The sequence below is a fragment of the Athene cunicularia genome (assembly GCF_003259725.1).
Source record: "Athene cunicularia isolate RWA chromosome 9 unlocalized genomic scaffold, athCun1 chr9_part1, whole genome shotgun sequence".
NCBI classification, from domain to species: domain Eukaryota; kingdom Metazoa; phylum Chordata; class Aves; order Strigiformes; family Strigidae; genus Athene; species Athene cunicularia.
The window spans coordinates 1,362,287-1,388,046 of NW_020799110.1; the positions used below are offsets into that span (position 1 = coordinate 1,362,287).

Here is a 25,760-nt window from a genome sequence, read left to right on the forward strand (position 1 = left end):
TCGCTCTGAAAGGCCGTGCCACCTCCGGGATTCACAGGCACAATAGCCCACTTCTCTCCTGACCCAATCCCCTACATGAATTCCAGTGTCTTTCAATGGCTTTTCACCAAAGACTTATTTTGTTTATCCCACATACTCAAATATTTAGTGAAAGCAGAGGCTGTTCCCTCAGCTGCTCCCAGTGTGTACTGTCCACTGTTTGTGCAGCGACTCCAGGCAGCAGCGGGGCTTGGGGAGGGTGCTGGTGAGGCTCTGCACCAATTCCGAACCACGACGCCTCTCTGCACACTGAGTTTGTACAAGTCACAAGTCCTCTGAATTCACTAGTTCAGCATCTTCATGTAACAGTGTTTGTGTGTACCTTGGGTATACACATCCCATATTGCACTGGTTTTATATCGGTATGAAAGGCTATGAACTTTATATGGAATTACACGAGTATTCATGAGAAACCAGGCTAACATTTTTAGAATGTGAAGTAATTTTCAGGATATGGCCACCTTAAGAGCTCTAAAATCAAAAGCATTTCAGTCCACAAGACATACCCACAAAATTACCGCCTCATGACAGACTGTTAAAATGTCACAATGGTTCCCAATGTGCCTTTTTTTTTTTTTTTTTTAAATTATTTCAGGGGGTGGAGTGGGGGGGTTTTGTTATTTGTTTTATCACCTGCCACAGTGTCTGTAGACCGTTCCTCCTTACAGGTAGGACAGGCAGCTCTTCATAACAATTGTTAATTGTGTGGTACAATTTAAGTTTATGGGCTAACAGAGTTGTAGACAGGTAGAATCTTTTCTCCACTAGAAAAATAAGAAGCTAACAGAAAGATGCCTTAGATCAGGTAATCATCAATGGCAGGCAAAAGAGAATCTGTATCTGTGTTAGCATGCAAAATTAAAACATAGCAGGTACAAAACAGCTACAGGTCAAGCCCTGCTTGTGCACAAGTCCCTGTATTTCTGGGGGTATCAGGAAATGAAGCAGGATTCTGATCCCACTGCTGGTTTATCTGCTTGTTAATAACAAATCTAAGTAGGGTTTTATTACACCCGAAATGCTTCTTGCTCTGTTTCTGGCAAAGTCCCACGTTAGCAGTTCTGGCTGTCCAGAGCAGGAAGCAGTGCTGGATCCCTGAAACCTGTGACTCTGTCATCCCTTGTTGGTGCTCTCCTGCCCCGCTGCCGGCTCCCTCCACCACTCTGCAAGTAACTGGTCTCAGTGTCGGTCTCAAAGAGCTGGTCAAATCATGGCCCATGTCCGCTGCTGCCCTTCCCCTCAACCCCTGTGGAGGCTTCCTGCTTCTGTGGAATCTAATGACTCAGATTATTCACAGAATAATCACAAGTTACTGAAAGAAACAGTTCTTCAAAAATTCCCTGTCCGCAGTCAACGTGCCTCAGGGTCTGCATCGGACACCCGTAGGTGTGCGCGTCCTGTATTTCCATCCCTGAAGGGGCGAGCAGCTCCTGGCACATCCAGTCACACATGTTCACAGTTACACATTTAAAAACTGCTCTGGCTGGAATGGCCTCACATCCCCGGGAAACCTGCTCTTTGCACCAGTCTTTTTTTCCAGGAAGCTCATTCAGTGGAGAGTGCCCGGAGAAGCGGTATGATCTCAGCTAAACTGGATCGGGGTAAAAGTCTAAATGAGCATTCACTGAGAAGTTACACCACAGTCCGCTACCTCGGGGTCTTGTTTTCCCTTTACCAAGGAACCTGTCAGCAAAAGAGAGCTGAAACGATTCTCAGTGAAAACTAACAACAAGCAATAAGCCTGTTCTTAGTGAAGCAAAGGGAAATGTTGTAGGAGCCGGTAGCGAAGGAGGGACAGGTGCTGTATTTCAGGGGGTGCGGTAGGGACCGTGCAAACAGAAAAGGGAAAATACAGCCACTGCTTGAGGCGAAGGGGAAGCAACAGTCCGAGTTCAGAAATACAGGCGTTTCCCACAGGATTTTGAGGTGACGCAAAAGTTACAAAACGCGGGTCGTCTTGTTTGTTTTAAGCAAAGGCAACAATGACAAGATGCTGTTGTTTTGTTTCAAAGGGTCATCGGATCATTGCAAAACTCCCCAGAGTTTTCCGAAGCCTTTTCATGCGCTAAGACAAACTACATGGATCCTGCGAAAAAGTGCCGTGTTTGGTGACAGAACTGTAAACCTTGTGTCTCGAGAAGCTTTCCAGAAAAGGAGAAATTCTGAACTAATTTTGAGAAGGAGAGGAGGGAAGAAAACTGAGAGGAATATGCTAGAGTAGTCACTGTAATTCTTAGTAAACAAGCAAAAACAAAACAAAACAAAACAATCACTCATCAGAATATCAAATGAAGACTAATGCCACTGCAGCAATCGGCTGCTCCAGCTGCTCGGCTGCTTCTCCTGTCACTGCACCCGGTAGAATCTAAATCACTTGAGAGTGTACAGTAACATTTCACTTGTAGTTAATCCTGTTCCCCGCAGGCCAGTGGCTTTTTGGATTTATTTTAAAATGTCAAAGCAGAACACGTTATCTCCCACTGGTCGGCGAGGGTTTATTTCTGATCAAGCGTGGAAGGAAATATTAAGTAACACGGAGTTTCAGACACCCTAACATGAAAAGGAGACAACAGTTTGTATCCTGAGTGTCAGACTTTGTACCCTCTGCTGTTACGATCAATCTGTTCTACCAAATGTTTTCATTTTTACTTGAAACCGTTTATATAAGAGGAGTCCAAAGACCTGCTGTAATTAAGTAACTTCTCACTAATAATTCCAGTGTGTATTATCTGAAGTCACTATTTACAACAGTTTATTTACTGCTTTCCAGCCAAACTGAAATTGTAGGTAATTTATTAATGTTTGAACATATAATCTGTAAGATTGTGATCGAAGACCCTTTCACAGTTTTCTAAGCTTTTTCTTGCTTTATCTAAGGTTGGTCTTTTTTAAAGTTTCTAGTAATGTATAAATCATAGTTTTTATATTTAAATCTGAGCTACACTTTTGACTTGAAGTATTGTAATATATTTTATCAGTGGCTGCATAGAACTGGGAAATTTGAGTAAAGCATGGTATCAGGCAATAAGACAAAAATCTACAAAACCGAGCTCTCCAACAGAGTAACACCAATATCCAAGTTTTCAGGCTGACTTTTTCCATGTTTCGGGTCTGATCCTGCACATAATTTGTACGTGTTCTGATCGATGTCAGTCCTCACATCAGTAAAGCTGCACAGCTGATGGCAAGAATCGGGAGGAGCTTTAAGTAAGAGGGTAAAAGGCTTTAAATCTGCAGTGATAATGTCTGAAACATCCTCATGCAGATTGCAAAGGAACTTACTGCTTTGTGTATCAAAGCAAACAGATTTCCAAAAATAAGTACCAGATACCTCAGATGACTGCTACAATAGGTATATTTAAAAACCTATGTTCCTTTTAGCTTTCTGGTTTGTCATCTGATAAAAACCTTTTGATAATAAACTGAAATTATGAGCCAAATACAATGTGTGTTCTTGATAGGAAATGTAAAAGTACAGAAAAAGAAAATACTCTCTGCAAATAAATTTCTCTACTCGCCCCTAAGCGTCACAGCTCAACATCTGTAACAACGGACAGAAGGAGAATTCAAAGCGTTTTGTTCTAGTTCCAAGGCAGATGTCAGGTTAGTCAGTATCTGAGGAAATCACACCAGAATTGCACCCAGCACGGCGCCTTGGCCAGTCCCTGCCTCTGCGTCAGCCCAAGGGGCAGCAAAGAGTGAAAACCAGTAGAAGATAGAGAAAAGTGCTAGAAAAAGCCAAAAAGTTGTGTTAACGGGGTTTTTCTCTCTCTGCTGGGCCCCTTTCTTCACTCCTCTCCATCTATTTGTCAGAGATGTAAAAATACACTTTATCATTAACCTCGTCTCCAAATGAAACTCCGTCTTTTATGAATTCAGGCCCGTAAGTCTGTGAAACGGGAAGTATCATTATCCCTATTTTACAGCTAAACATGGTAACACTCGTCAAGCATAGGACTGAAATTCAGAAGGTAACTAAATAAATCAGGGGATCACTAAATACAGAATAAGTAGCATTAAGCGTAACAGCCAATAAATCACTAACAATTGGTGAATAAAATAACAAAAAGCCCAAACCATGAGTTAAGTCAGTGCAGGTAGATCAGCTGTGATGTCTGTTCGGGCATGTATCAGGAGGCTTTTCTGACACACCTCGTGTGTCATTTGCCTGCTGGACAGACAGACAGACAACCTGAAGAGTGGTTTTACTGCTGGTGACACAGATCCGCCCCCAGCAATTTCCCACAGCAGGCATCCTACACAGTGAAGGGTTTTTTTTCACTCCTGAGTGACCCAGACACACAAAAATAGCTGCATCTTGAGTCAGCCCAGCTCCTGGTGGCTCAGGGACAGGGAGTGCTTGTATTCCACCGAGGGTACGGTCAGCTCTGTCACCGTCACGCTAAGAAACAAAGCTACCCCTGGGGAAAGCACCCCGCAGCGCTCTGGCAGAGCAGCAGCAGGTACTCTAAGGAAACAAAACCCAGACACACTTGACAGCTGGCTTGAGACATGTCATCAAAGCCAGCTTTTCCATTCATGAACGGTTAGACTCTTCCCCAAACCCCCATTTCATCGCTGCTTCTCCCTCCCATCCATTTTCTTACAGACGATCCAGCTGTAACAACGAGCTTGGACAGAAGCGTGTGAAATACAAACCAAATAACACCTACGGGCAGAAGAAAGGCAAAGTTTCACTGCTCACTGCTGAGAGCACAAAGGGCAGAAAGAGCCTCCTTTCCTTCAGTGGAAGCAAGGGAAGGGACAGCTAGAAAACAGCCTACAAACACTCCATGATTCGAGATGTGACAGGTTTAAACAAAAAGCACCTGGGCAATGGAGGAACCGGACCACTCAAGCTGTTTGCAGAAGTCCCGTTTATGCGTGCACACGCAGCTGTATCGTTTCCAGAAACACCCCGAGAGAAAATAAAGAAATCATCTGCAGCACAGATCTGTCAGTGCCTCCCGATGCCAACCCGGGGCGGGGGAGGCACATCACACACCTCCTCCCACCGACCCAGTCTCCCCCCAAAGCCACTTGGCACATCAGCCAGGGGCGGGGGAGCCTCGTATTAGCACTTCACAGAAAACTCGAGGTCTTGGAAACCAAACTCTAACCAGTGTCAGTGTCAACTAGCATTTCCTCACTCATGCAAAGGTGAAATTCAGGTGTTCATAAGAGAAACACAGCACTAATTATTCAGATGGGAGACATCTGACATTAAACAGTGACAAGCAGAATATACCTTTCATCACAGCGTGCAAACTAATTAGTGCCAGCGAGGATTTTCCTTCTAAGAGTGTTAATGTCAGGGAAGTATTTATAGACACGCCATGGGAAGGATGTACCAAAGACCTCAAACCCAACAACGGAGTGAAGGACGCGCACTCAGCACAGCGGTCGTGTTACTGCTGCTTCAGTTCTGCACTTAAACACTCCAATAGATTTCACAGGAGGAGTTCAAGTTCTGTGCAAATGCTTTCTAGCATTCCCCTGAGCTTGGCAGGAGGCACCTGCAAATTCACTAAATTGCCACATGTACTGCTGAAAGTTATAAAAACAGTCAACGTGGTCCCACTAACACAACTGCTGTGTTGCTAAAGGCTTTGCGTTGTCTGTAAGTTTTACCTGCCTTGGCCACACTGCCTAAGAATATGTGTTTCTCTTTTACTGAAAAGATGCTTAGAATCAAGTTGGCACGAACATCAGAGATACATTTTATGACAATATGTCAAAAAAATATTAACTAGTTCCCTATGACGTGTGCATCTCTGTGTGTTTCTTAATGTTCAAAACCAGAGAGTCAAATAAAGCGAAAAAGAGCAAAAACCCCTCAGTATTACCTCAATGGAAGGCAAGGAATTTCTGGAAGAAGTAGTATTCCATACCTAAAAGAAAGAAAAACATGTTAATACCTAGAGTATTTAAACTGATCTTGATTTATGGCTGAAAAGGCATCAGGGGGAAAAAAAAAAAGGGTGAAACAAAAATATCTGAATGAATTCTATAAAATCAGTGCTGCTCACTCTCGGGCTGGCTCTGCAGAGCCCCATCCCGTGCCTGCCTGCCCGCAGGCTGCTGCACGTCCCGCGGGATTTACAGCCGCCGGGCGCCCAAGGAGCGTTAGTCCCTCGCCCCGAAAGCCTGGCCAGGCCGCCACTGCCAACCCTGCCCACCCTCTAAAAGCTCCGAAGTGCTGCGGAGGGCATCAGAACATGGAGGGAAAAGCTGGAGGGAACATGATCTCTTTCTCATGACACATTTCACATTGCTTCGTTTTGGCTAAAATGTCAGTTCAGGTTTTTGCTTTATCACAGTATCCTTGTCAATGCCAGTGAAATGTACAGGGGGAAAAAAGCATTTACAGGTATGACAAAATATTGTTATTTAACAGGTTTCTCTCATCTACTTCAGTGCAAGAAAGGCTAGATTTAAACTCAAAAATAAGTGCAATAAACAGCGAGACCGGGATACAGCAGGATCCCGTGGGCAAACAGCTGCATTTGTTCGTACTTCTGGGAAAGAAAATCCACTCAGTTTTACCTAAAAAAATGTATTATTAATATAGTTCTTCACAATACTTATAGTTCCATAAAATCTAAGAGTCAGTCACTAGAGTTCTACAGGTGCCTTTTGATTGCTTCAGCTGACCTGACTCTCCACAGCAGCACTGTGACAAAACGCCAGGGACTACATAAAATACAGAAATACCGACATCGGACAATTAACTGACAATGCATTAACCAACCGCTACCACACACACAACCCTCACCGAATAATTCATCCAGGCTCTGCTGAGATGCTGTCAGTCACAAAGAGCTTGGCTTCTGCTGCCCAGGGGCCGGGCCCACAGGCTCGCCGTGGCCAGCGGCAGGTTCCCACGAGCCTGGCCGGGCTGCGCCGCCCCGAGAGGCACCGGTCGACCCCCGAGCCAACGCCTGGACTTGGAGCCCTCAAGAAGCTCCAACAGTGAAGATGCCACCAATAAAAACTCTTAGGGACTTTTTCTTCTAGAGAAGTGACCCCTTAAGTGCTGCTACTTCTTAATCAGGTGTTATTTATTTTCCTACATATGCTGCACTTATTTCGTTTTCCTTTTTGAACATACCCCTTTTAGATATTGAATTGTGGGCCTTTAAATTATAAAATATAAAAGACCTGAATTCTCTCAACCTTTTGTAACATCCAGTGGAAAAAAATCACAATACAGCAAGAAATAAATAAGATGTGGCACATACTGTATCTGGGGGAGCCCTAACGGGTTCACACATGGCTAATGAATAATAATTGCCCAAGAAAGGATGTTCCCCAGCATTGTGGTTAATCACAATGAAAAACAGCAGCAGGCTTAAGAGGAAATCTGAAGGGATTCAAGGCCACGTCCCACGGGCTGTGCTGGAACTGAAGCAGAGACACTGGCACTCAGCCCGTCCCTGGGTGGCTCGCAGAGGCCGTGAGCTGCACTCCAGCCCCTCCCGCGCCCACAGGGGCAGAACGGGCACCAAGGCAGCACAGCACAGCTGGAGCCCACCCCGGCACCACAGTTCCTTTCCTCAAAGAGCACAACTGCTTAATCATGGTCAGTAAAGTATTTTGTTCCTTCCAGACTCCAGCACCGCCACATCTTAAACTAGTTCACAGTTTAAGTGAGGATACGTTCCAATTCGCGCCCTCGTTAATGCTCACAGGGATGGAGCATCTTGACGTTAGTCCTTCACCTTAAAAAATCACCCTTCACTCATGGTGAATTCAGATGAAAGCAAGCAGGTAACCAAAAAAACCCCCACAGGACATAGGATGAAAGGTTTGTCAGACACCAACGTCCAGAAATGAAACCACGGCTCCACTGTCATGGAACTGAGATGAACTTTTTCCCCACTGCACAGTTCAGCTGCTGACCCAGAGGGTGCTCCCGGCCTCCCAGCACAGCAACAACCTCTGTCCGCCCTCCAGGAGAAGCCCAGCACTGCCATGCTCTTTCCCTGGGATTTATTCAGAGTCCAAATTCCTTGTTCTTCTTTCCCCCTTCTCCAGCAGTTCTTACTTCTAACTCAACACAGGGAAAGTTTTGATGTTCCTGTATTATATCACAGCATTTGTTAATTTTCCTGTGGATATGCCCCAGTGCTTTTCTTACTCGACCAGCTGCTGACAGACTAAGCACAGAGTTCATTTTCCTGGATAAATCATCAAGGAATTCCTAGTCCACAACAAGGCAAAAATCATTCCAGCTGCTTTGGGATGTGTTCTCGCCAAGCGAAGCCCCTCCATACACTGAACATTATTATTTATATCCACACAGAGACAGACAATTGCATTTCACAGACACGCACAGGAGTGCACGGGGGCACTCACTGGTGTTCCACTGAAATCAGTGGGTCATTTTATTGCTCTCTCACACTCGTGGGTCTCACCGACTTTGTAAGAAAGGCAATGAAGATGATTGCTACAGGAATACTGCCCACTTACAGTGCTACAGTACAAAAGTAGTACAGAAAAAAAATTAATAAATTCTGAAACTTATTAAACTAATTATCTCAAAAGTTATCTGAGAATTAAATCATCCCACTAACCTCAAAAAAAGTAAAAAAAAAAAATTATTTTATCAGGAGGCACTGGAATAAATTCTCCTCCAGAAGAATCAGTCACACTGCAAGTGAGCATAGCAGAATCTGGAATTACTTTATATAATACAACCACCTTTACTCTACTGGAGCAAGGCTCCACAGAACAGAAAGCAGTAAGTCCAAGCAAACAAATGGAAATAGCAACAATGATCATAAAAAAAACATATACTGAATTTTGACAGCAGGCAGATTTTTCCCCAATTATTCAGATTCCATGTCTCGATGCCTCCTTTAGTCTGCATGAACTCAAGCTCTTCTCAGCACATCACACACCGAGACACCAGGACCAAACACGGGAGGAAGCGATGGTGGTGCCTCAAGACAGAAAAATAAAGATTTCCTCATAAAATCAGTGTTTAACAGAAGTGAGTCCTGCTGAGCTCAGCCCAGCCTCTCCGTCAGCAAGGAGCAGAAGGCTGGGTCTGTGCCCTGGAGCCCTACTCCCCTCCCCTTTCACGAGGTGAGGGCCATGCCCTCGCGCAGCCCCTGCGCTGCCCGGGACTCCGCTGGGTGGTGAGAAACCTTTCACACCCTTCACACCAAACACAATTACCTCTGGTACGGGAAACGCTCCCTGTACCCAGGAAAGGAATATGCACACTGACTGCCAAACAGCGCAACCCCCTCAGAGCCTTTACAGGTACCATCCAAAATCTTGTAACACGGCAGATCTCTCATGCATTTGGGACAAAATTTCTCCCACTGAGTTCAGACTTCCCATTCGCAGCTGCTGTTTCCCACTGCTCTCCTGGGGACAACAGCACCGTTCGGCATATTCTCCACTGTCATGCAGACCCTCACACTGCAATTGGACATTACACTAACGGGAACAACAAAACCCAAGAAAATAGTTTGGAATAATCCTTTGTGAGATTACACACTTAAGGCTACTAAGTAGACCCCATTTTCTAAGGCTTCCTTCCTTATATGAGGATTTTATTGATGACGTTTTAAAATTATCTGAGAAGATTTTGATCTATTTCCATTTGATTGCTACCAAACGTCTTGTATCTATTCCAAGTCTTGTATCTCAACCATAATACACCAGCAGAACACTAAATAAGAATAACCTTGCTATTATTCTCCTCACTACAACAGCAGACATGCAATACAGCATCTGCTCTCATTTAGTTACAGACAAGCATTGCTGTATATACACTCACGTTGGAGAAGACACCGTCAAAGATGCAGGTATGGTGCACACAGGAAATCGTGTGATATGGTTTCTGTTGGACCTTAGAAGCCAGAATTTGATCCAGGGTTGAACCAGGTCCCAAGGAAGATGCTCCTCCTGCACAGGTCACCTGGCAGTTACACACTGCGTTCAAACCAGGTTTGTCAATTATATCCTTCATCCAGAATTGTTTAGATATCCTGGTACTGTGTCAGTTAGAGCCTTGACTAACATTGGCAACTTGATTTAGTATTTTACAGGAGGCTAATGTAGAAGCAAAGACAGTTGTCCTGCTGTCTCGAGACCTCCTACACTAGACTGGACTTTCTTACGGACTGGGCTTCATGCCCACTTGAATTCCGTGCCTGTAGTCCAGCTACGAGGTGATGAAGTGAGGCAAAGTCATCAATCACCGTGATGAGGTATGGTAACCTAGACAAAATGGATGGCTGAAAGCATAACTCACAACTGCTCTTAGGGCAGAGCTTGTGTCAGGGAGGAAACCAGCAGCAACTCCCAGGCTCTTCCCTAAACAAACCAGATGTCTGATGCATCTTCAACCAGATGCCACTACAGAAGGCTACAGATGCACCAAAATGTTTTCACCTGTTTACAGGAAACACTTTCTGCCTTTGTTAAGGACAGCTTTCAGGACTGGACGCAGCAGAAGGGTCTTTGTCAGCCCCAATTCCTAATTCTAGTTAACTGCTGTTCTGCAGGAGGGGTCTCACCCAAGTACTGGGCTTCTCTGGTGACCTCCCTTCATCACCCAGAATAAGATTCTTATACAGAGCCCTAGTAGCTACCATTTGATTATCAAATCAATAAGCCGTTAAATCAGTTTTAAATAGTTCAGCTTGAGGCACATAATACTGGTGACTGTTCATCCTGTTGAGGCTATCTCCAGTGACCACAGCTATCCATATACAGGGGATTACAATCATTAATTAAATCATACAACTTGGTAAGTGACAAGAGAAAAGGCTATCACAGGTGTGAACCCTCTTTGCCCTCCAGCCTGCCATTACACCTCAACTCCCAGCACTGGCACAGCTGCTGGCTGCACACCCTTGCCTGGCATCAGGCTCCAGAGGCTGCGATCGGGGGGGCTCGTGGCACTGCTGCAGGAAAAATATTAAATGATGCATTTTAATCAACATGCTGTCACTGCAAAGAGGCACAAGCTGAGCTCTCTGGGAATGACTGAGGAGCCACAACCCTCCTTCTAGACAAAGGGAACAGAGTGAGCGCCTTGGAGAGATGGGTGGAGATGCAGGGTGGGGGGGGAGATGGGGGAGATGCAGGGTGGGCCCCACCCCACCCCTCAGAGGGGCCCTTCATCCTTCTTGCTCACCACACACAGCTCCCAAATGAACGTCAAGAGCAAAAGACTGCTGTGAAGTCTGACCTGCTGACGGCTACCAGAAATACGAAGCACCAGTCTGGGCTCTGCCCGTGCAGCTGCACACAGAGGCCAGCCCCTCTGCCCAGGATCAGAGCCAGGATGGACGGATTCCTCCCCAGCTCCTGCAGCTGGTGAAGCACAGTAACATCCTGCACATCAATTGGCCTAAACAGGCCACCGATTCCCCAGGGGCAGTTTAAACGTCAGTAAACAGAAACTGCCACAAACAAAATGCAATCTTGCTTCATAAATTGGGAGTATTTCCTTTGAACAGAAACAAGCCTCTCACGACAAGGGAAAAACTTAGTCTATTCTCACACAGGAACCCATAATCTCTGCAGCTTTGTACAAGAAAAGTATTTTTATAAGCAAATGTAATTAATCACACGCTACTAAACGCAGCAAAGGAACAGGGCGGCAGAGCCTCTGCTGCACTCCCACATGGGAGGCAGGAGCGGGCCTGCAGACTGCGGCAGGATCGAGCTAGGCCTGGATTTGTGGACAGGAGAAACGCCATTACTGTTGGACTCGGAGGCGTTTCAGCTTCGTGCCCCTCCTGCTGCAGACGGGGTTAAGGAGGCAGCCGAGCTCGACTTCGACACAAAATGCTCTGCCCCTACCTGTGGCGGGCCTGTCTCTGCTGCAGCTAAAGGCGAAACCAGGCCTGGGGCGGCCTGAGCCAGCGCCCCAGGGCCCCGCGGGGGTTCAGCGCTGAGGCCTAGGCCAGGCTTTGCTGAAACACCGCCCAGAGGCAGCTTTAAGGCAACGCTGGGTGGGTGCCCGGTGCCCGCCCCGGGGCGAGGCGCTGCAGCTGCATCCTGGGCGGCTCCTGCAGCACCGGCCCTGCCCCAGCCAGCCGGGCCGCACCGGGGCCACAGGGCCCCCCCCAGCTCCAGCCCCTTCCAGAAGGTTCTGCCCCATGGCCAGGCCAGCTCCCTGGGGGGCAGGGAGGGCAGGCAGCCGTCCCACCATTGCCAGCGCAGAGGGACGCCGGCCCCAGGGTGCGCACAGCCAGGAGCCCCCCCGGATCCTGGAGGGGGGCTGCCTCTGCCTCTGCCACTCTCACCAAGAGAAGATGAAGAGCAAGGAGCATCTTCCACTAACGCTGCTGGGAAAGGGGCCCTGGCTTTACTCGGGACCCACAGTTACTGACACTTAAACCCAGCTAAGCTGGGCCTGGAGCCAGCAGCTGTAGGAGCAAGTTGCTGATGGGGAGCAGGGTGGTGGGCTGGTGTTAGTCCCGGGGCAGAGGGGACACAAGAGATGGCAAAGGGCCCTGGAGCCACTGTCTTTGGTTTAGGTCGGGAGCAGGAAGGCAGTCTTAAGTTAAACCCTGGTCTACAGGCAGGCTGTCTCACAATGGCTCTACTCTGTACACAGTGGAGAAGAACACAGTTATGCTCTTGTGTATATTAATATCCTTAAAACTGGTTACAAACATTAAAAGAATATAAACAAGAGCCTGGAGTTACCAGGAAGCCACACGCAGCATCCCAGGACAGATGGACAGAGACTCATCCCTAATCGACTCATTCAGTGGGTAAGAGGGAAAGTCAAGCAGAGGCCGTGGTGCAAACTTGGCAACCACTCTCCGGAGCAACAAGAACCCAAATGTTCCCACTTAGCTTTTGTAAATAAAAAGATGAATAATAAATTAATCAGTAAAAATAATCTTAGATCACAGAAAACATCATCCTATTCGGAAGGGAACGATGGAAATTAAAAAAGGCACCACTCTAAATGTGTGCGGGCCACCTTTGCTCATGGCTCTCAGGTGATGTGCTACAGCTCCTTAGACCCCAGTGGCATTATACTGTAAGACAGCAGAGTCCTCTCCAGCACCACAACAAGGCGAATGTCCTACGTACTGGCACGGCGACAAAAAAAAAAGCCTGAAGCTATCGCCGTGCTGTAATAGCAGTGCACCTCAATTTTGGAACAAATCTGAACGTGTGTGTTTTCTTCTCCTCCTAAATTGCTAGCATCTCTCCATTTGAGAGAAAAAACTTAGCACCCAGACACTCATTTTATCTTCAGGAAGAAAACCCACCAAACCTTATGTTACCCAATGCACCGCCGCAAGCTGCAGCAGCGAGTGCACTGTAGTTTCACTGTGAAAAGAGACCGGAGGGGTTGTCCTGAAGGAGGTTGCAAACGGTCACTTTGCAGAGTGGTCAGTGGACTTTTAAACAGCGTGTGGGACTTGGAATCCCCTTTTCATTGCTCTACAGAACTGGCAGGAACTTCTTTTCCTCTGTATATAGCGAGTCAGCTTGACAATACTGAAGCCAAGGTAGAAAGTTATTTTGTTTTGCTCTGCCAAATCAGATCTTTCTGCTCTCAAAAATCAGGTGAAGCCAACACATTGCCATGTTTATATTTTAGCTCTGTAATATTTTAATTTGAAGCATTTGATTTCAAATGTTGTTACACACCTGAAAAAGCCACTTGGGTCACCTGGACCTTTCAGAACCCTCTTCCTGAGAGGTGGCTGTGGGAGAGCTGCTGCTGGCTCAGTGCAAACCAGACACACCGAGAAGAAACTCCCCATTTGCTTTGTCTGCTCGCAACAGGAAGAACAAGCCCCCAGTGCAAGACAGACTGGGACCTCGTATCATGGCAAACAATTTCTCAGCACAGGGTTTTCTGGGAGATTTTAAAAAACACTAGAGAACTAAACTAATGTGTGCACCTACCTCTGTCTTCAGGGAGCCTCCCTGGTGTCTAGAGTTTGGACAGTTGGAAAATGAGGCATTGGTCCTTGAAATGAGATACTGAGGGAACTGCTTGAAGCACGTACTTAAACTGGCCTCTTGGCTTACATAGTCTACAGGTGAGTTAGAGTGGATGTTCTCATCTGAGGTGACTAGAAGGCAGTGGGTGATGCTGGAGGTCCTCGCATGGAAGCAGCAGCTGCTGCAGAGATCGGGAATCTCCAGCTGTCCAAGAGACTGCACGGTTTATCCCCTCTCTTTCAGGGCATTTGATAAAACAGGATTGCCCCTTTGCCCTCCGTTCATCCACAGGCAAAGTAACTCGGTGTTAAAACAGTTCCCAAAACTGCATGTCACACTTCAGTGCTTCTGCTAATAGCTGCTGGAATTGCAAAGGAATTTTCATGGTCGCACTACAGTCAAATATATTTCTTTTTTGTTTGCATTCCTAAAGGATAACAGATACTGACCACAGATGGAGACAGGATGTCTGATTGATGTGCCTTCCTCATGTTCTCACAATTATACAAACTGCATGAGCAGGAGTCAAAAAAATAGGGTTTTTTTCTCTAACCCCATCAAGGGTCATAAAGATTTTTTTCATGCTCCCTTAAACATACATCTTACCGGAATCTTCAAGACACTCCTCCCATTATCAGTTCTTTATTTTAACTGGGGATTGAATTATTAAGGATTCAGTCTTCTGAGAACTGAAACTTTTTAGTATAAAAATCGTCAAGCTCCAAAGCTCAAAGCTGTCTCTGAAAACAGTGGCTCATTACTTGATGATTGTTTCTGATTTAAATGACCAGGTTCACTGGAAGGTCTCAATGCACATTTATCTAGCAGATGAATATAATTATCTCCAATTATAATTAAAAAAAGCAAAACTCTTAGTACAAGACAATCAGGAGGTCACAGTGAGTCGGAGCCACAACTGCAGACACGCTATGCTGTACAACAGTGCCTCCCAATCTTAAGTCTGATGTTTTCTTTTTGAAGGACATAAATGTTTCTGTTTCAAAACAATAGATTCCAAGAAATTTTATGCATAATAAGGCTAAAAATACTTTCCTGGGTCTCATAAGAAATTAACTCTTGCCCTTTTCTAAAAAGTTTGAAGTTCCTTAGCTGGTAGCAGCTATTTGAAAGGTTTGATACGCAGCGATGTGTCACGTAAGGCCAAGTTTCTGAAGGAAGGTGTAAGAGTTCCACACCAAGGCTGACTCCGGCAACTCTACAGCACCTACAGCTGGCGGCAAGGCAAAGAGTTCAGCAGATGTTTTGGGCTGTCACGCAACACCTACCAGCACCTCTGTGGTACAGCCTCTCTCACCTAAAGGCCTCTGCTCCTCCCAGCTCCTGCCCTCGTTGGATCGCTCAGCCTGGGCCCTCGGTAGCTGCACGTGAGCAGGCTGACAGTAAAGCATGAAAGCATGGAAATCCAGGGGATCTGTCCCTTCGATCATGGTTCTCTCATGCCTCTTCCTCCTCTTAATGACTGGGGAAACTCCCAGGACATATGAAGGTAAAGCATTATGTGACGGAAGGCTCAGCCCTTTCTGCCACGCGGTGCACACACCCGACACGATGGAGCCACTTGGGCCGCAGCCTCCGCGCTCAGTGCCGCTGCTCTGGTAGCACAGCCACAGCTGCCTCTCTCCCACGGCTTGACCCACGCACCCTGTGCCTGATCTGCAGCTCACCTCCTATTCCACATCATACAGACCCTTCCTGACACCGCAACCAGCATTCAAACGTTCTCCTTGCAGGCCCAGAAGCCGATGGTGGGAGCAGCACTTGCCATCAGTCGGTTCTGCCTCTTCTCTGCAAACAGTCCCACAGAATGTCACAGTCATGGAGGCTGGTGGATGAAGAGATGTCAGACAGCTGCCCTCAGGCACCAAGGCAGGATCACCTGTACTCCTGCAGCATGCCTGAGGGACGCTTCTCCATCTGTTCTCAAAGGCCTCCAGCAATCAACAACATCGATTATTAAGCCTAAAAATTTCTTCCAGTATTTCCGTGCCCTTACCACGAGGACAGCCTGAATCTCTCTCGCTAGCTCTTCATCACTTCTCGCCCTGTGTATCACTGAGACTATTCCCTTCCTCTTTCAAAAAGTCTGATATATTTAAGTCTGATATATTTAAGTGTGATATAGAATTTCTTCAGTCTGCTCTTTTCTAGGCTGACTCACTTCACTGTGCGCATTTTCTCGCTGGTTAAACATTACAAACCTCAGTTCCCTCTTGCTGCTCTCCCCTGAGCTCCTTCCCATCAGCCCACAGCTGGTTCCTGTGGTGCCAGGCTGGGGGCCCTGCCCGATGCTGGGAGAGCAGGGGGTCATTTCATGCATCTCAGGCCATTTTTCTGGTGTCTGTCCCAGGACATTTTGCTTTTCACACCAACATTATGACACTGCCAACCTGAACGCACACTGTGATACCAGGCAGTGCCCAAGCTCTTTTCTGAAAATTGCTATCCAGCCAGCAGTTCCCTGTCCCTTATCTGGGCTTCTTAACAGTTCCTGCGAGGTGTAGACCTTTCACCTATTGCATTGTGGATTTTTCATTTTGAACTCTAGCTCTGTTCTGCTGCCTCCCTGGATGGGGCTCCGTGCGGTGCCAGCGGCGGGGCTGCCGCCGTGCCAGGAAGCAGGGCTGGAACTCCACACGGCCTCGATCCAGCTCAGTGCCCGCCGGGTCCGGCAGCATTTCATCTGACAACAACTGGATTGGTTGCCAATGGAAAAATACAAAATTGGGCCCTGAAATCATGTAAACAGAAGAGACCAGCAGTTCATTTGGTATTTATCTACATACTATTAAATAAAACCCAAACGTTTTAGAATTTAGATAGTCTAAGACATACATTTAAAGATGCATTGCTTCCAGGTCACTCTCCCTGCCTACCTTTCCTTTACTAAAGAACTTTTTTGATTTATGTATTAGTATGCCTGTATGTTTTCTTTTTTGAAAGGAGGAACTTAATGTAGGTTCAGATAATTTATTTAGACTCTAACACTTCAGATCTTGGGGCAGGGAGAGTGTACCACCACAATGTTTTACATTTAACAATTTATTTTTTACTAAAAAACTTTTTTAAAAGTCTTAACTCAAAACTTTCCCAAATATATTGAGATACTTCTTCCCCAGCTCCCCACATCCCACAACCAAACTTAACTCACATTTTTGTCCACCACTGCATCACTAACTCTGGGAATGTTGTTTCCAAAACCGCTTAAATTCAAGCTGGTGACAAGAAAGCAGGCTGCAGAACCGGCAGGTATCTGACCTACTGGACCCCAGGAACTACTCACTCAATTACAAACCACTCAAAAACTGGGAAATTGGTTTGATGATTCTTCCTAATGCTCTCATCAGCATTTCAAACCTTTGTTGTGGATAAAAAGCATACACCATGTTTGCAGTGTTGATATTAAAAATAACTCATTTTATACATATTGTATTCATTAGAAATTTCAATTTAACTTCCAGGTTCTTCGACTCAACATAACTGTAAATTCTTCTGTCCTGTAAAATGAAGAAAATTACATTTTAAGAGGCGTGCAGTGCAAACCAAGGAAAGCAGAGATAGTGTATGACACTGTACAAGTCACTTACTTCTATCAAGAGAAGACAATGTAAACCATTAGTGCACAACCCACGATCCAGCCAACTGCGAGGAGGATGGGGACAACGAGACGTGAAAGTGGGACTTGGGCTGAAAGACAGAAGATGGGCTTTTTCAGAAAGGCCACACTGCTTTGATGTTGAGTTGACTAAAATGAAACACATCAAACCCGCCCTTATCGCAGAGCAAAGAGATACCTGTGAGCTTGGGCCACGTTATCTACGATTGCTATTTTTAACACGGAGTCACCACACCTTGGCAGGGCTTCTAATGAGAACCCGTAGCCAAAGCCCAAAGCGATTTCCACGCTCCGGCCTCTGCAATCAGAGAGGCACCAGGCTTAGCACTTCCAAAAGCAGCAGGGAACAGGGAGGAGACAGGCACGGTTCTGTCCTCAGGCTCCAGAGGTCAGCAGGGGAACATCTGCACCAGACTTTACGGATACGTGACCTGGCAAATCCAAGGTTCCATCCCTGACACGCACAGCACCTTCTACACGCCTCGCACGGTTGGCAAGGGCAGATCAAAGCACGGGGATTGTTTCAGGTGCGCCCGTTTAAGAGCGGCGTGCCAGGGGTGCTGGACGAGCTCCCACAGCCCAGAGGGATCCTTGCCAGCGGCGGGCGTCAGGGATTCAGAGCTCACCTCTGTGCTTTCCGGGCACGGCCCTGCCCTCTCCTGCCCTGCTGCTGCAGCCATACGGGGTAGCTAAGGTTGCTGTCGTTATCACTGCAGGGGTGTCCCCCACTCTCAAGTACGAAAATAACATGAGAGTGAACGTACCACCTGCCTGGCTGAGTCGGGGCAGGCACAAAGGTGTGACATCTTGCCTGTATTGCTCACTGATACCAGAAGCAGCTAAAAATGACTTGGAGACGTGTTGTCCAATGCAGGAGCATGCTGAAAGCAGGACCAGCACTTTATATAAATATGTTTCTGTGCAGCATCAGAATTTCAAAGACCCTTCTATCAGCTTCCTGCGAATAGCAGAGACTCAGCAGAAAGCAGCGTATCAGCCTCTGAGATCATATTACTCAGCAATATCTTACAACATTTTAAAGCACATCCTCACGCAGTTAAAAGATTTCCAGGTTTCTGAAGGGATTAATAAATAATGTAAAACTATTCACGACACCTTGCACAGTTTAGATCAAGCGGACAGACTTTGGGGGGATGCTCAATAATTTAAGGTTTTTCACGTTCCTCTTTAAAGCTATGCACAACACAAACATGTCTCACCGTGATACTGCATGGTGTATCTACCAGAGGGAAAAATAGAGCATGCAGAGATAGAAAATGTGCATGTGCTGCCAGAAAAACATAAACCAGATAAGCAATCATGCAGCAAAAAGACAAAATCCTGCTCTGAAACTGGTGTCCTTTTGCCACAGGGTAGTTCCTTACCTGTTTCATTTAAAGACTTTTAGTCCTTTGACACTTTGTAAGGCAAAGCTACTGCTGTTGGGAATCATTTCTCTTTACTTGCCGTTTTTACTAAAGGTTCTATTACAAATAAAGGGCTGGATCCTGCTGGGGCACGTGGAAGAGCTCTGACCGAGCTGAGTGGCCGTTGTGCCTGCTGGATCTGGTGTTTTGGTGTCTGAGATGGAGTTTAAACTCTGTCAGAGAGGAGAGGCAGGCTCGGCCCGGGGGGTCAGCAGGAACATTTGTCATGAGGCAGCAGGCAGCTGGCTCCGAGGGATAGAGTTTCTTGGGAGAGCTTGTGTTTCATAGTTTAAGAACAGAAATGACTGTGAGATCACTTGCTCTGATCTCCTCTGTCACAGTGCAGATACTCCAAACCTTGAGTTAGAGCAAAGAAACTGCTTGGAAGACACTATTTTATGCCCCGAGCAGGAGAGACTGAGGTGTGAGATACACACAGGCTCGGCTGGGTGAGACTTCTGAGCAGGTAAGCTCTTCCTAAGGCCTCAGAAGAAGGTGTCCCAATACTTAGTCCGAGGGAAAAAACTATCCCGAGTCTCCACCTGAGAATCGGTGTCACCCTCACCAAGGAGCAGCTCATGGTCCGCTTCCCGGCGTGAGGGGGAGACGGGCTGGGGAGGGACTAGCAGCCGAGGAAGAGAATACTTGTAAGCAACTCTGCTTTGGAAAGAAAGAAAATCTTTACTGACACCTGCAGGTAGCCAGCTAAAACCCTAAAACATGAGGTTTCATTATAAACCACCACTTAACATGAGTGCACGTGAAAGCAGAATTCCGAGGGAAATGTGGGTTATTGCAGTCACAAGTATTGCTTTCAAACAGAGCAAGGAAACAAAGCCTGGCTTCTGGGGTTTGAGCCAGAGCCTGTTGGAATAAAAAGGCCAATTCTGGATGGCAGTGAGAATAAATAAAGGAATCTTACTGTGACCTGTGTAAGCAAGCTGGCATTCTAGCTACAAATGACTTTCTTTTTCCCCTATTATAGTAATTTTTCTCGACTTCAAACATGACTTTATCTCAGAGCAGCAAATGCCCAGCACTTCTGCTGTGCTACAGCAAGGTTCCTCTGTGCATGATAAACAGAGGTAAAGGGAAGCTTTGTGCTTCTGCAGGTCGGACACCCGGGGAGTTGCCCACCGCGGGATGCCCAAGTACCACAGCGAAGCCAAGGATCCCTCAACTTGGATGCTCAGGCTTCCAAGCTAAATACAGCCTAGATACACTGATAAGCTTCATCTGATCACCATCATCCTTTTTTCTGGGCTTTACCTTTTATATGCAGAGCCATCAGCTGGCTTGGTTTTGCTGTCTGTAGTTGGTCAAAACTCCTACCAGCCACCATGAGAAAAATGATGCCTGTGGTCTCGCTGAGCTGCCTACAGCCCTGAAACGTCTGGGCCCAACTGCACTGACAAGGGCACCCCAAGATACCAGGTGGAAAAATGCCCACTTACTTTAAGCAGGCGGAGGCTTGGCAGGGAAAGGAGGGAACGTTTCCCTGCCCCAGTCTGTCAAGCTCAAACACGCAGTCTTACGTTCTCTCCTCCAAAACACCATGGAATTTCACAGAAGCTTTTTTTGATTTTTATCTCATATATGCTACACGTGCACACACACAACCGAACTGCTAACCCGTCACTGGGATGCCAGTTTGACCACCACACTGGTCAGTCGGACTAGGAGGGCACGCGTGGGCTTGCCCAGAGAACGCGGCTCCCAGCTGCCAGCCCCAACAGGCAAGTTCCTCGAGTTGCTGCCGTGCTGCCTGTAGAGGCTGTGTCACTCCAAAATCTGACTGAAGCCCAGAACCGCTGCGGACAGGCTGTTGTGTGGATGGCACTTGCCAGCTTCATCTCTGAAATCCGCGGGAACTCTGCGGTTATGTGCTTCAGCCAGGCTGCCCCACCATTCCTCATGGGAGGCTGGGCTGGATCCCTGACACCACACTCCTGCTGACACCCCCGGGCTGGGGCAGGGGCCAGCTTCATCATTATGGCCACGTTGTCTGTTTTTAAAAAAAAGGAATCCCAACAAAACACAAATAACAATACATATCCTACCAGTGCAAAATACGGTTAAGTACTAATTCCCGGGGCAATACCAGTATCAGTATAATTTCTGTGGATATCAATGAAAACTGTAATTAAGAAACAGCACTCAGTATCCTGTTGTATCTGAGCTTAGAAGAATCCCACTGTCTTCCTTAGGTATCAGTGGTAATGGTGCAAAAAAAGGAAAATAAAAGTCTTTAAGAAAATTTTACTCTAGGTATGAAGATGTATAAAAAAGCTCCTTTTACAAGGAAAAGTACTCCCTGAGTAACTGTGTACACAGATAACGCCATACTTAAACTTACAGTTGCTTCACCATCCAACCCTTTTGCAGCGAAGTAAATAGAAAACGACAATGAATATAAAATGCTTTTTTAGAAAATGCCTTTTCCCCTTGGAGAAAGTAGAAATGTACCATAATTAAAAGGTCGTTATTAAAATTTTGTTTGGCTCTGCCACTTGGGCTTTGTTGTGCTAAAACCTAAATTATTGTATGTTCACCTAGCGTCACGCTCAGCTTTCAGCTCTGCAGACAGTACATTTAAACCGCTGTCAAACCTAACTTACTTCACACAGTTCCATTTAGTCACCTTAGCATTGCAACTACAAAAAAACTAAAGAAAACAAAACTGGTAGGATTCAGAAATACAGGAGGAACTCAAGCTATCTTAAACTCATTGCTGTTAATAGAATTAGCTTTTAAACCGATCACATTTTCTTACTGGAAAGCAAAATATATAGCGTATCATACAAGAATAAAAATAACTGAGTATTTTCACATCATGCTGCTCAGAGTTATGAATTTTAAGAAGACACTGCTACACTCACCCTTAGCTGTGCATCTTACCTGGTTCTGCCATCCCCCCCTCTGTTAGTTTTATTGGCAAGTGTTAAGCTTTGCCTCTGTGGTTGTTCTTGTGCTCCTTTAAATAGAGCAATGTTTGGAACATGCTGCAGCTGCCTGGCGGACTGATGCCAGGTTTTGGCTACATGCATTCAATTGTCTAAAAAGGCAGGAGAGTTCAAGGGATTCAAGGTTACCTCTTCCTATTGCTGCAGCTGCACATGTTTCAGAGAAAACTGAATACAGAGGGGTCGTTTTTTTTGAAGAGGGAGAGGAACAAGGGTGAAAACTGCTTTATGGTCTGTTTACAGCCATGAAACACCGCACGGAAAGCTCCTGTAATATCTGTGTGCATCCACGTATTTAGAGCATGACAGGGATCCAGTTCATTCTCTTCTCTCATCCCTCTCGTACCAAAGAACCAAGCCAAGTCCTGTTCAGCAATACCTGTAGATGTATTTCTGTAGTTATTTCTTACTCGCCAAGCACCACCAGGTACCTTGTACTCCACAAAGCAGAGAGGTACGTTTAGCATCTTCTGCTCAAAGGTTACAGCGCGCAGCCACAGGTTTTCACCACCCAAGTGCGTAGCAGGTAACAAAATTCAAAGGAGGAACACTCCTAAAATAATCTGAGAATTATTTTGTCCTGAATGGGATAAATCATTCCAAACTGCAGTTTCTAGTTCAGAAGCGAGAAAACATGAAGTCATGTGCCAGATCTGAGCCAAAAGGACAAACTGCACACTAGCTTGTATCACATAAAAGGAGAGCTCTGTATAAAGATCCCCTGGCCACAGTTTTTGACCAATAAGCATAAGAAACCCAGTCAAAGTTCATTAGGGAAATGAAGTCCTGTACAGAGATTCAGAGGAACACACCAGTGCACCACACATTAGCAAAGAGCCCCATACCAAACGCATCTTCTCTGGGACAGGGGGACATTTTCTCTAACATTGAGCAAGCTCAGACATAATCCCATTGCAGAGCCGTGCCTAGACCCTCAATGAAACAGGGATTCTTCTCCTGTGTGTGTGGAATGGAAAAGGACACAAATTACTGTTCAAAAGCCAGTCCATGTAACAGGTGCACAGGACGTTTGGGAGAGATCTAATCTGGGTGTTTGTGCAGTTGGGAGGAATGGGCTGTGGGCTCCTAGAAGACAAAACAGTGCTCAGAAACACATCACGCAGATCTTCGAAAAGAGATTATCCCTTTCTTATGTGCTTGTTGATTAAAGATTAAATACTTATATAAGAAAATAAATTTCAGTTATCACCTTTCTTCAGAGCTGCTTCCTCTCTCACAACAGCTGTGGAGATCACGTCTTCCTTGGGGATATTATACCAGATGGCCCGAAGAAAAGGAATTAAGCCAAAGTTAGACTCTAGAGCACCAGGTGGAATAAGTACTGACTTTCCATACCAATATGATCTAACTTGTTCTAAAGCAGGTTCATAACTCAAGTATTTAATTTTTAAAGGACTAGAACCGGATAAGATGGAAACGCAATCCCCATCCCTACCAAGGCAGGGCCCGTTCCTGACCCCAGGAGCTGCTTTCTAGGGATCCCTTCCCAGGCCCTGCCCTCCCCGTGACAGCAGAGGCAGGGCAGGAGGGTGCAGACACATCTCCAGCGCTACACCTACAGAACAGCTGGCAGAGACAGCCTTCAAAATATCCACAGGAAATGCAATTAAACGTCTTGGTTATTTTTACAGGAATATTATTTTTTGTCCTAGATGCAAGAATGGAAATTGTGGGCCCGAGGCTACACATGACTTGCGTTCATCTGCAGAGTACTTTCATCTGGAATGAACAACAACAACAACAACAAAAAGAATGGCAGTGGAATATTTTAAATACAATTATTTGTATTGCTGTGATCAGTATCTTAGAAACCACGGTAACATACACCATGTGATTGAGCAGCATTCAACCCTGGCAAAACTTTACTGAAGACAGTTGTTTTACATCAGTGATCAGTTTAGCTTTGTGTAGATTGGTTTCACTGCATGCTATAAACAGTCCCCGCCTTTTGGTCTTTTGAGTTTGGCATGGATTCTATGATGACGATTACAGAAAAATAACTGAATCTAAGTCATGTCACCTAAGGAAGTTTTCATCAACTTCTGCACTCGATACCCTGACCAACCTGTTCCTCCATCAGTTTGTGCTCAGTCGCCTCGGTTCTGTTCCTGTTTGTACGACGAGGTACTTCGAAGCAGGTACTTTGAGGCATCATTTCCAGTTCTGCAGATGCAAAAGAAACATCGAGCTTTACTGTCTGCCCACTAACACCAGGTCCATACCAGTAAGACTCTGCTCGCTGAAGAATCAGACTCCCACTTCCTCTAACAGGAGCACAGGGCATAAAGGTTTTTTTGGGGGACCTGAAACTCCAGTTAACAGCAATCATGTGATGACCATCTTTTTCACAAATTTTATCATCACCACAAACCCAGCAGCATTTCTGAGATCTGCTGTACTTTGCACAATTTCCCAGTGATTGTGACAGCTCTGGCAGCGTCTCCAGACCTGCACGTACTTCCCAGTAAAGGCTCAGGCAGTCCCCTCAAAGGATCACGTTCATCTGCCCAGGGAAACCAGTCAAAGGACTTGCACTGGTTTCTAGAGATCAGTTTGATCAAATGGCTATCCGAACGTAATAACTGAAACGGCAAGTTCTCCGAGTACTGAAGTTTTCTGGCACTGGATATACCTACTATGTCCCCACTGCTGGCTTTTGCCAATCCCCTGCATTCTCAGGCAAGACAGTTCTTTAAAAAAGCTTGCCTTTCCCCAAGCACCACGTAAGGAAAGTGATTTCATTACTGCTTACCCCAAAATGGGTATACTCTTAAAATAAACCCTGGAGCTATATCACATTTTATTATGCCCTCCACAATTCAGCGTATCACATCATTTTGAGCCACGAGAATAAAATGCAAGCTTTACATTCTTTGCCTAGCTTTGCTATAAAGCAGACTTTTTGGGACAAGATCCAATTTACTGTAAAAAGAAATTTGATTCTGTTCTCTGCGTAATATTGGGGAAAAAGCTCTGAATTATTGAAAAACACACCTCTCTGATACAGTAACTTCATTGGCTGCATAGCTGTTCCCGTAAGAATCCTAGCGGGTTTGGTTCTCCTAATTATATATATACATCTGACCTAATGGAAATAATTCCTACCAGGAACCACGGACTCCTAACAGGACAATCCGACCTTCACAGATTGGGACCTTTCCAGGGCTAGTTGCCTTAAGCAAGGACAGAAGAGTCACTGCTGTTCACAACAGTTTTGCTAACTACTGCCCTGATTTAGCTGCGAGCACAGTAAGTATTGTCCTGCAAGTCTAAAGCATGAGGTTGAGGATATAAAAGTTGTAACTGCAGCAAATAATAGTGTAACAATATAGACATTATTTTAAACAACACATCTTCTGTTTGGAACAAAGGAATGAACTGCAGACGTAAATCCTACAATAGATCTCAGTCCAACAGCCAAAAAAAGGCAGAGGGACAGTTTCAAAATATTAAAACCAAGGAGAGTACACAATGCTTAAGAAAAAAAACTCAAGGGAATGATTCATGGCAAAGAGCATCTACTTCTTTGCCTGCGGAAGAACAATGCACAAGAAAAAACAATTCCCTCATTTTTATTTTTGTTTCAAATTACATTATAATTTTTCTATGTTTTTTCCCCTCTGTGCTCGTGCTGGAATGATGAAATACTCAATATTCAGAGTTAGATTTGCATAGTTAGTTGTTGTCAGAAATGAGATCTGGTTTTTAGCCTTCAGTTCACTGAGGTACTCC

The 25,760-nt window shown here is 45.7% G+C and overlaps 2 protein-coding genes across 5 annotated transcripts in view; one reads left to right on the forward strand and one right to left on the reverse strand.

Annotated features, from left to right (window-relative positions):
- Nucleotides 1–2,321, forward strand: part of MME (membrane metalloendopeptidase) — a 47,432-nt gene extending 45,111 nt beyond the window's left edge. For all 3 annotated transcript variants that reach the window (XM_026854761.1, XM_026854759.1, XM_026854760.1), the window contains exon 23: nucleotides 2,052–2,321. In XM_026854761.1, the coding sequence (XP_026710562.1) occupies nucleotides 2,052–2,151 (100 nt within the window). In that variant the 3' untranslated portion in view covers nucleotides 2,152–2,321. The remainder of the gene's footprint in view (nucleotides 1–2,051) is intronic.
- Nucleotides 2,322–16,873: 14,552 nt separating this feature from the next.
- LOC113483386 (sarcoplasmic/endoplasmic reticulum calcium ATPase regulator DWORF) lies at nucleotides 16,874–25,067 on the reverse strand. 2 transcript variants are annotated; one of them, XM_026854905.1, is made up of 5 exons: nucleotides 25,023–25,067; nucleotides 24,090–24,191; nucleotides 23,218–23,289; nucleotides 17,589–17,688; nucleotides 16,874–17,498 (listed from the first exon to the last, which is right to left on the reverse strand). In XM_026854905.1, exons 1-4 carry the CDS (start codon nucleotides 25,051–25,053, stop codon nucleotides 17,594–17,596), a joined length of 300 nt encoding a protein of 99 aa, XP_026710706.1. In that variant the 5' UTR covers nucleotides 25,054–25,067; the 3' UTR covers nucleotides 16,874–17,498; nucleotides 17,589–17,593. The 2 variants fall into 2 exon arrangements, with proteins under 2 accessions (XP_026710706.1, XP_026710707.1); XM_026854906.1 differs by lacking the exons at nucleotides 23,218–23,289; nucleotides 24,090–24,191; nucleotides 25,023–25,067 and adding an exon at nucleotides 21,943–22,068.
- Nucleotides 25,068–25,760: the final 693 nt, after the last annotated feature.